General features: G+C 35.6%; 1 protein-coding gene and 1 long non-coding RNA gene across 2 annotated transcripts; one reads left to right on the plus strand and one right to left on the minus strand.

Annotated features, from left to right (window-relative positions):
* Window positions 1–1,679: 1,679 nt before the first annotated feature.
* Window positions 1,680–3,120, minus strand: LOC148191025 (uncharacterized). Its single transcript, XM_088101162.1, has one exon. It carries the CDS (start codon window positions 2,985–2,987, stop codon window positions 1,701–1,703), a length of 1,287 nt encoding a protein of 428 aa, XP_087957288.1. The 5' UTR covers window positions 2,988–3,120; the 3' UTR covers window positions 1,680–1,700.
* Window positions 3,121–9,110: 5,990 nt separating this feature from the next.
* LOC148191026 (uncharacterized) lies at window positions 9,111–10,601 on the plus strand. Its single transcript, XR_015783082.1, has 2 exons — window positions 9,111–9,360; window positions 10,307–10,601. It is a non-coding gene; the product is annotated as an uncharacterized LOC148191026 (long non-coding RNA).
* The last annotated feature ends 598 nt before the right edge of the window (window positions 10,602–11,199 follow it).

Raw genomic sequence — 11,199 nt, forward strand, 5'->3', positions numbered from 1 at the left:
TGCTACAACCGAGAAAGAATTTCTTGCTATTGTGTATGCTCTAGAGAAATTTAGACCTTATCTTATTGGGTCCAAGGTAACTGTCTATACAGATCATGCAGCTATCAAATATTTGTTGACAAAACCAGATTCTAAGCCACGTCTGATTAGATGGGTTTTACTATTGCAAGAATTTGATGTAGACATCCGTGATAAGAAAGGAAGTGAAAACTTAATTGCTGATCATTTGTCACGGTTAGTCAATAATGAAGTCACTAGCAAGGAGTCTGAAATCTGGGAATCTTTTTCAGATGAATCACTCATGTATATTCAGCAGAGACCCTGGTTTGCTGATATGGCTAATTTCAAAGCTGCAAGGGTCATGCCGGAAGACTTAACTTGGCAACAAAGAAAGAAATTTTTGCATGATGCCAAACAGTTTGTTTGGGATGATCCTTATTTGTTCAAAATTGGAGCAGATAATCTTCTGAGGAGATGTGTTACAAATGAAGAAGCAGAAGGAATTCTCTGGCATTGTCATGATTCACCTTATGGAGGACATTTTAATGGAGAAAGAACAGCAGCAAAAGTCCTTCAATCAGGATTTTATTGGCCAACTTTGTTTAAAGATGCTCATAATCATGCTAAAAATTGTGACAAATGTCAAAGAGCAGGGACAATCACTAAACGTCATGAGATGCCTTTACAAGGTATTTTAGAGGTGGAGGTTTTTGATTGTTGGGGTATTGACTTTGTTGGACCCTTCCCTCCATCTTTCAACAATGAATATATTCTGGTAGCAGTGGATTATGTGAGTAAATGGGTGGAAGCATTAGCTTGTCCTAAAAATGATGCTAGCACGGTAATTAAATTCCTGAAGAGGCAGATATTCTCACGTTTTGGCACTCCAAGAGTGTTGATCAGTGATGGAGGATCTCATTTTTGTAATTATCAGCTAGAGAAAGTACTCAAACACTGATAGGCGACGCTCCGAGGAGAAAACGAAACTTGAGAGATCTGGACTCCTCGAGGCCTCCTTGACATCGATGCGCAGCGAAAAGAAGCAGAAGAAGCAAAAGAAACAGCGGAAACAGCAGAAGAACTAAGAACCCTAGGTTTGGATGATTAATCGGTGAAAACCTAGGGTTTGAGGCGGAAGCGGCTTTGAACGGTGGAGAAGTGATTTAATCGGCGAGAAAGGTGAGGTTCTACGATGACAGTGTGGTTCGTGGTGGAAGAGCTCTCTCTCGAGAGTGAAGTAGATGAAGATTCGCGAAATGAAGATGCAGTGTTGTGCTGATGGAAACTCGCGATGACTAAGCTCGCGTGGCAGCGATGGAGTAGTCAATCCACGCGGCTGGAGCAGAGTGGAGAAACCAATGATTACGTGGAGGTAAGAGAGTTCTGGAATGTAAATGGAAAATGAAAGATGAAGTGTGAATGGAAGGTGGCTAGAGGAGATCCTTTGGGATTCTCTAACCCTGACTTTCAAGGGAATTAAATTCTGGAGTTCTCTCTACAGAAAGTTTAATTCATTATTCTCAAAAGTCCCTTACAAGAGGTGGTGGCATGTCTATATATAGGACTAAAAGTCCCTCCTATCTAGCACATGCCTAACACCTTTTACACATGTTTTTAATAAAAGTAAAAGAAATACTATACTAAACTAATTAGCCTTGGTCCCCGCGTATCATCCCCTCCCCCTTGGAAAGGATTTGTCCTCAAATCTGATGGTGCTTTTGAAGACTTATTTTTGTTAGCTTCATAAGGGTTCCTCCTGGGTCAAATATCCATCTGCAATAAGCATCAAACATATCTCTAATTAGTTTTCTTTGACCCAATAAGATATATAAAAGAATATGTGTAGAAGAAGGTTTCCAAATTTTGAAATTTTTAATTTTAATATAACAAAGAAACCTTTCTTCATTTGAAATTTTATTTGTATCTTGAGTTATTGGTAACCATAAAGGTAACCATAACCCAAGTTGGAAATTTGCATGTGTTGAAAGTGATAACATTTTTAAAGATGGAGTGGCCAATTCTTTGAAAGAAAAGTGAAATTTGGAAAATTCAAATATAAATGGATAAGAGTGAGAGGATAGAAAACCTCCCCTTAAGAGTTTGACTTCTAATGTAGGAGGAGATGTTGCCCTTAGTTGCTTTGATTTCTTTTCTTCCATTTCTATCCTTTCAACTTCTTCCTTTTCTCTTCTAAGTGTTTCTTTTCTCTCTTTCTCTCTTCTTTTCTCTTCTTCTCTTTCTTCCTCATCTCTTATCTTGTTTTCTTCCTCTTCTCTTCTCTTTCTCTCTTCCTCTTTTCTTTTATTTCGTTCTTCCTCTTCTCTTCTCTCTTTTTCTCTTCTCTCTATTTCTCTTTTTTCTCTTACTTCTTGCTTTTGTTTTTCTCTTTTTAACCTCTCAATTCTATGTTTGCTTGTCTCTTCCCATAGCCTCTTGAGTTTTTCTAGAAACTCACTTTCCCTACGGGAGAACCCACTTAAATTTTGAATGAATGACTCACCTTCTCTAATAAGCTCTCTCATAAGTTCTAAGTTTTTTTCAATTTCTCGAGGCACAAACTTTCTTCTCATACAAGCTTTCAATTCATTCCAATCATAAATGGGATATTTTCTACCTATCTTAACATGATATTGCCTATCATCCCACCACTCTCTTGCATGCTTTTTAAAACTAGAAGTGTAAAGATTAAGAATATAAGATTCATCATCTTTAGAATAGAAGGATTCATATTTACTTTTTCTCACCATGAATGAATGCATGTCATTAATTTCCTTTTCCCAAGCTAGGTATGTTAATGCACCAATATCATCACCAAAGAATGGAATATTTTCACTAGCTTTTTTATACAAATCATCTTCAATCCTATCAAATTCATAAGATGAACAAGACTTCCTTCTAGCTTTATCATGTTCTCTTTTGATTCCTTTGTAACTAAGTTGCTTATCAAAATTAAAATTCCTAGAAGACCTATATGGATAACAAGACATCTTTGTTTCTAAAAGTTTTCTAGTGTAAAAGATATACAAGATTCACACTTAGACAAGTCCCAGGTAAGAGAGGTGAGTCATGAAGACTGCTTAAGTACCAAGTCTTGCCTTGCCAGAAATGTCTTAGGTTACTACTAGTTACCCTTTAAACTAAAATCACTTTTAAAATCAAAGGACACAACTCACAAACAATCACAACAATTAAACACTAATAAATGAGACTTTGCGGACTCTAATGTGACAAGGCTTAGAGTTTAATCCCTTTTAGCCTAAAATCACCCTAAACGTAAGACACTAAAAATTAAACACAAACAAGAAAAGTTTTGCCAAGAGTTGAAAGAGCACCAAGGACTCTTCCAAGACACTTGGACTTTGAATGGCCTTTTACAATGAAATTAAGAAAACTAACAATATAGCCTATTACAACACCAGATGAAGAAACAATTAAAAAAAAATAACAGCTATGCTTCAATCCTGGTCCTGATTCAAATCCGCATGAAGAATCTAGTGCTCCACTTTTTGGTTGCTTCTGGACAACGTTGGAATCTCCTAGCTCTTGGTTCAACTCTACAATCACAAATGTACAAAGCTGGATCAGAGAGCTGTTAACAAACATATTGGAAGAAGGAAGTTACACTTAAATGAGCCTTCCCGTTCTCGGTCTTGTGCAATTGAGACATTGCATAATTCCTATTTGCTCTCAAACTGTTCCAAATATTCTGCACAGTTAATTTTCAACCAAAATCAGCAGGATACTCATTCAATATTATCACTTACATCACTTACAAGCTAAAACAGAATAGCAATTCACAACAAAGGGTAAGTTAGACAACTTCCCTGTTTTGAATGGTTGTTTCTAGCCTGTTCCAAGCTCCACACTGAGGTTTTTTTTCTGCTACTGTTTCTTCAGTAATATTCTGCTCAACTAATGATTCATTCACATCAGCTCTGCACACATAAATCTCAACAAAATCCAGCAAGTGCAAATGGACAGTGAATTAACTTCAGATTGGATATAATTCAATGCAGAATTTAACCATCTAATTAATTCAATCACCAAGTTAAAACTAGAAATTTAGGTGCTTTAATCACTTCCTAAAACGGGAGGATGCATTGGCAATTAAAACAGTTCGATGCACAATTGATTATGACAAGAGCAGCATTTTCAGAAAAATTAGTGAATTACACTGGACAGAAACAATGGACCAACTAGTCAAGAACAATGTCCTAAACTAATTCAGAAATCAGTGGACCATGCTAATCAAATGAATGGACAAAGAGTAATGTGAGGCAAATCAGGAATTGGCAGTTTTAAAGCAGTATTGTTGCACTTCCAGAAATGCTCATAAAACAATCAGCACATTATTTGCAAATCCTATGCATTTACCAAGTTCCCATAGGTCTTATCAAATCAAAATCAGCATTCAACATGTCCAATTAAACCATGAAATCAACAATTCATTTGCAAAACAGTGAGTATATCAATGAATTCAGCAGGCAATGTTTGAAACTAAAATGAGTGCAATGACAGTTTAACATTCACAAGCACAAATAGCATCACCAGGCAATCAGTAATCAACTGAAAACAACAGTGATTGCAGTTGAAATAAAGCACAGCTGATCCAAGGTAATTACTCCAATTTCTTTTCCTGCACAATGAACACAGTCAACAAATGGTTAATTGAAACTGAACTCTCATGCAAATGCCAAGGAATTTAGGCTAAATTAGCCTTACAAAGCTCACAGCACTGAGGTTTCTCTTTAAAAATTTAAAACACTCAAATGAAAAGTTTAAAAGAGAAATTTTCAGTCTAGGCCAGAGAATCCTGTGGATCACCACCACCTAATATGCTACCATTCACACTTACCTTCTTTCAAATCCCAAAAGCAAAACCCAGAATGGAAACAGATTTTTCAATCAGGAAAATGGCTAGGCTAAAACGAAGTGATGGACAAACAGTACAACCACTCAAACAGCAGAGCAGACTCTAACTCAGAAGGAAACTCTAGACCAGATGAAATAAGCAATTAAAAGCTTCAATTAAAGATTGGCAGAATAGATTTCACATGCATTGCAGACAAACTAGATAACCAATAAAGACAAGCAAGAAACAAAGCTATCAAGAAGGAAAGCACTCAAACTGAACCTATGATTGGCAGCTAGAACAGATTTTAAAAGCAAGAAGAACAAACAAGCAAGTTAGAGCAGAAACAATTAAGTGACTCCAGTACTGAATTTTACAAATGCGTTTGATACAATGCCCCAACAAAATTAGTTCATAATTGATAATGTTTTCAGTTTCTGATTTTGGAGCTTCACTTATTTGGATTGTACAAGGTCTGAATGCTTTTTAAACTTGTATAGATATTCTTTTTCACCTGTTTCGATTTCATTCAACAGACCCTAGCTCTTACTACAATCCAACTGAATCATAAACACACAAATCAAAATTTCAGTACTGCACTATACTTGCTTTATAAAAATTTTGACTTAAAATGGTGGTTTCAAAGGTGAAAAACGCACAAAGGCTGATACAACTCGAATTAACTATCTCAACATGTTTAAAACTTCAAAACCAACTTGTTTTGCATTAAAATTGGATGCAGAACATAGTAATTCGAAAATTGAACTTGCAATAGCCAATTATGCAATCAAACAGGTCAACCACACCACCAGTTTTAAGTTTCATTGAGTCAATGGACAAATTATTGATGACTTTAAAACAACAATGGGAAACTTGAACACGACACGAGGAAGTTAATGTAAGATTTCCAGCAAGATCTATATGCCAGAACAGATTTTAAAACAAAAATTTAGACTCAAACAAGACAATGCAGATCGGCCAACTGCAATTTGATACTGCTGGAGTTTTCACAAGGTGCCATCAAGCTATTTGCTTCAGCAATTCATGGCTTAAGTGATGTGCACCTGATACGAACTCATTCAAGCATTTTATCACCAAAATAATATGTATTGGCCATGACAATAAACGCAAATCAAAATACACCTCAACAGTACGTTAAATCTGAGATTACGGTCACTTTTGCATGCACCCGAGCTCACAATGAATGTATCATAGCTCATATGGTGTATAGCCACTGATCATATATTCCAGAATCTCAGAAAAAAAACTCAACACAGCTTTGAACACAAAATTTATGACATTTTAAGCAATTAAACATGACTGTAAACATGACAGAATATGATTCAGCAATGAAAATGACTCAACAAAATTTTGGACCGATTAAGATGATGAAAGACACAACCAAAACAAGGTTAGCATACAAGAAATGACTCAAGCAGAAACCTAATGAACAGATCAAGACCAAAAACACATGAATCAACACAAGACAGAGAAGGAATCATAATGAACAACACGAATAATTTGAAAAAAACCAAACGCACAGATTGAATCTCAAGAACAGAGAACAGATCGAGACAGAAAAATTTGAGAATCGACGAAGAGTAACTCAGATCAGAGAGAAACGAGATACTTAGCTCAAGCGGACGCGCCTAACCTAGGCTCTGAATACCACATGATAGGCGACGCTCCGAGGAGAAAACGAAACTTGAGAGATCTGGACTCCTCGAGGCCTCCTTGACATCGATGCGCAGCGAAAAGAAGCAGAAGAAGCAAAAGAAACAGCGGAAACAGCAGAAGAACTAAGAACCCTAGGTTTGGATGATTAATCGGTGAAAACCTAGGGTTTGAGGCGGAAGCGGCTTTGAACGGTGGAGAAGTGATTTAATCGGCGAGAAAGGTGAGGTTCTACGATGACAGTGTGGTTCGTGGTGGAAGAGCTCTCTCTCGAGAGTGAAGTAGATGAAGATTCGCGAAATGAAGATGCAGTGTTGTGCTGATGGAAACTCGCGATGACTAAGCTCGCGTGGCAGCGATGGAGTAGTCAATCCACGCGGCTGGAGCAGAGTGGAGAAACCAATGATTACGTGGAGGTAAGAGAGTTCTGGAATGTAAATGGAAAATGAAAGATGAAGTGTGAATGGAAGGTGGCTAGAGGAGATCCTTTGGGATTCTCTAACCTTGACTTTCAAGGGAATTAAATTCTGGAGTTCTCTCTACAGAAAGTTTAATTCATTATTCTCAAAAGTCCCTTACAAGAGGTGGTGGCATGTCTATATATAGGACTAAAAGTCCCTCCTATCTAGCACATGCCTAACACCTTTTACACATGTTTTTAATAAAAGTAAAAGAAATACTATACTAAACTAATTAGCCTTGGTCCCCGCGTATCAAACACTATGGAGTAAAACATAAGGTAGCTGCACCTTATCATCCGCAAACCAATGGACAAGCTGAGGTATCTAACAGGGAGATAAAACGGATCCTGGAAAAAACAGTGACTTCATCAAGAAAGGATTGGTCTCTCAAATTGGATGATGCTCTTTGGGCTTATAGGACAGCAATGAAGACGTCTATGGGATTATCACCATTCCAATTAGTCTATGGGAAAGCATGCCATTTGCCTGTAGAATTGGAGCATAAAGCATTATGGGCTTTGAAATTCTTGAATTTCGATCCTTATGAAACTAAATGCACACGCAGACGGCAGATTTTGGAGCTTGAAGAAATGCGATTACATGCATATGATTCATCCAAGGCTTACAAAGACAAAATTAAATTTTATCATGACAGAAAGTTGGTGAATAGAGTTTTCAATCCAGGACAACAGGTATTATTGTTCAATTCAAGATTGAAGATATTTCCTGGGAAGCTGAAGTCAAAATGGTCAGGACCATATGTGATAAAAGAAGTGCATCCGCATGGAGCCACTACAAGAAAATAGTTATTTATCTACATATTATTATATACGGATTTAAATCTGTATATAAAAAACTTATTATATACAGATATTATATACGGATATTAAAAATTGAGTTAGATACAAAAAAAAAATCCGTATGTAATAGGAAACATCTTTGCCTCTTATTTTCCGTATATAAGATTTGTATCTAATGATTAAAAATTAAAATTAATTTTTTCTTTAACCTAACACTCTCGAAATCACTCGCATTTTCCCCTCTTTCTGGAAATCGCTCGCGTTCTCTTCCTCACAGAACCTCTCACTTGCAGTCTCCCACCGTCAAAATCGCGTTTCTCCCTCTTCCTCCCACAACAACTCACAGAACCCTTCCACTTCCATTTTCCCCTCTCTTGAAATCACTCGCATTTTTTTTCCTCTTCCTCACACAACCTCTCATTTGCACTCTCCCACTGTCAAAATCGCGTTTCTCCCTCTTCCTCCCACAACTCAGAACCCTTCCACTTCAACTCTCACACCGGCATTTCGTTAGTGTGGCTATCACTCACTGCCGTCGTCGTTCACTATCGGCGGTGACTCTTCAGTAAGTTCCTAATCTTCTTCCTTCAAGCCCTAACCTTCTTATCCTAAATTTATCTAATCTAGGGTTTTCTTTCGCAAGGTGCAAATCTTTCTTCCCACTTCCACCCCCAAAATCTAGGGTTTCATCTATCTAACCCTTTTTTCTTTCTTTGGTTTTGCGCTCCAATAATATTTGGTTTCCAATTTGCTCACTTGCTTTTGGTTTTTTCGTGGTCATGTCTTTAATGTGTTTTGATGGTTGTAATTGATTCAAATTTATGGCTTTTTAGGTTTTCCAGGGTTTAGGAATGGCTATGGGAATGGTTAAATGGAAAGCACATCTATAGTCAACATGGTATAGTTCTTCAATCTTGACTTTCAAAAACTTTTGTCGTTTGTGTTGGAAAAAAACTTGCATACGTTCTTTCGAGCGAACATTTGGATTTTTTCTTTGTTTTTTCATAAGATTATTTCACTTGTTAAATATTTAACACTAATATGTATTGCTTTCATCTTTAGATCTTTTGAACAAAATTGACTTCTGGGTTCATCTTAGTCTTCTGATATATGTAATCAGAGAAACTAGGTTTGGCTAGATGCTGTTGTTTTGGTAAATCATTGGCACAGTTAATGGAAGTGGCTACTGAAATCAAAGGTTGGGGCATACCACAAGCCTTGGTGGAATTTGTGGTTTACAAATTGCTTATCAAGGAGTATACATATTCTAGACTTTCTGCATCAAGCCTTTGTCATTTAATCAGTCATACATGCTTAGCCCAGTCTTTGAAATGAATTACACCACCATTTCTTGTTATTCATTGTGTTGTGTGAATATTATAAGGACCATTATTGTGATCATAAAAAAGCTAGAACATTGTGTTTGAACAACCTCAATAGTTGTTTGTACAATTTACTTTGTTTCTTATCAATTGTTCTTTCCTTGAATTTTACATTGTGTTCACATAAGTGCTTTAGCTCTTCACAAAGGTGGTCAAGGAGAACAAAGTATAAGACCATTTATTAGCAAGACGTGAGAACTTCTATTTCAAGCATTATACCTTATTCAAATTTAAACTTTAACTTTAGTTCATTATATTCTTAGTTTCTCATCTTAGTTAATATGGTTTTATATATGAAATCTGTGCAAGTTATCAAACATTATTATCTAAAAGTTTTTATATAAAAATCAAGTAGATCTATAATTACTTATTTTTTATCCTACCATGATAAGGTTTCATGAATTTGTGTGCCAACTGACAAGGTTATCCAAACATAAAGGTCTACAATAGTCATTTATTAGGATACTGAATGTATTGTCCTTATATGAATGAAATTGTGTGGAGTAATAAGGAGTTTAATCCAAAAGGGTTCTTCATTTTGTATTTTCTGTGTCGATTTTATACTAAGTCTTCTGTCAAGTATGATGAAGAAAAAGTGGAGAGCAATTTTGGAGAACATTGATTCATGAAAGTTGACTTTAAATTTAAGCATGCACTTGCCATAATCTTGATTTGAGTATGGGGATTTCTCTTGGGGATTTGAGTCTCGGGATTTACCTAAATCAATATGCTGTTTAGTTTATGTTGTGCCATGCTATATTGATTTCTTATGTTACAATTATGCCATCTTTTGGTTAGTTAGTATTATGAATCTAAAATAATTTTGCTGCTAGACAAAGATAAAGTTCTAGCTTCTGCTAAGAACCCATCATCATAAATAACCCTTAAAGAGATAAATACACGCTGTCTTCAATGCTTCAGTCATTCACTAATTTCAAGAAAAGTCAATAAACTTATTTTCAATTTAACTTCTTTTCTATCTTCTTTTTTATCCTTATCACTATTTCTAGTATTTTGACAAAAAAAGTTTGTTCTTTAGGTTTTAAATTTGAAGATAATATACCTTTTTAATTATATATTTTATTTAATTAATGTGGAGAGAAAAAGATTAATGTTATTGGGGTGCTTTTTTTGCAGGTGGAAATGCTGAGAAGGACCATGCTTGTTAGGAGAGATTTAAGGACATGGACTTCCGAAGAAGTGTTTTTAAAGTAGACAGAAACAACCCAGTTTAGATGTGGCTACAAAAACTGCTACGACACTTGCAATTGTGCCTTCATAGTAATAGGTTCTATATTCTGGTTTTACAAGAAGACGTTGCCCCTCCTATTGTCAATCATAGTTATTCACTCATTTTATTGAAAGTTGAAACTAATGACAATAACCTTATATAATATTATATTGTATTTATAAGTTTCTTTGTTTGTTTTAAGGCTCGTAGTTCTATTGTCAATCATAATTATTCACTCATTTTATTGAAAGTTGAAACTAATGACAATATACTTATATAATATTATATTGTATTTATAAGTTTTTTTGTTTTAAGGCTCCCTGATCTTTACAAATAAAGGAATTATTTTTTTTTCTCTATCCATATGTTACATACGGATTTATCCGTATGTAATTACATATGTAATTATATATGTACTTATATACGGATATTATATACGGATTTATCCGTATATAATTTACATATCCGTATATAACTTAGCTACGAGTATATTATATACGGATTTTTGTCCGTATGTATTTCGTATGTAATTAATCATTATATACGGATTTTGAATGTTACATACGGATTTTAGCAGTATGTAATTCCAATTTTTCTTGTAGTGAGCAATTGAAATATTTAATCCAGTTGCTGCTGATCCACAAAAGAGTTGGGTGGTGAATGGTCAACGTCTCAAACCTTATCTAGGGGGAGAGGTGCAACAATTTTCCACAATGATGTTGTTGGTTGATCCTTGAAAGTTTGGGTCAAGCTCGTGACGTTAAACAAGCGCTCACTGGGAGGCAACCCAGAGTTTTGT

The sequence above is a fragment of the Vigna umbellata genome, chromosome 11 (assembly GCF_029865625.1).
Source record: "Vigna umbellata cultivar VRB3 chromosome 11, Vumbellata_1.0, whole genome shotgun sequence".
Lineage (NCBI taxonomy): Eukaryota > Viridiplantae > Streptophyta > Magnoliopsida > Fabales > Fabaceae > Vigna > Vigna umbellata.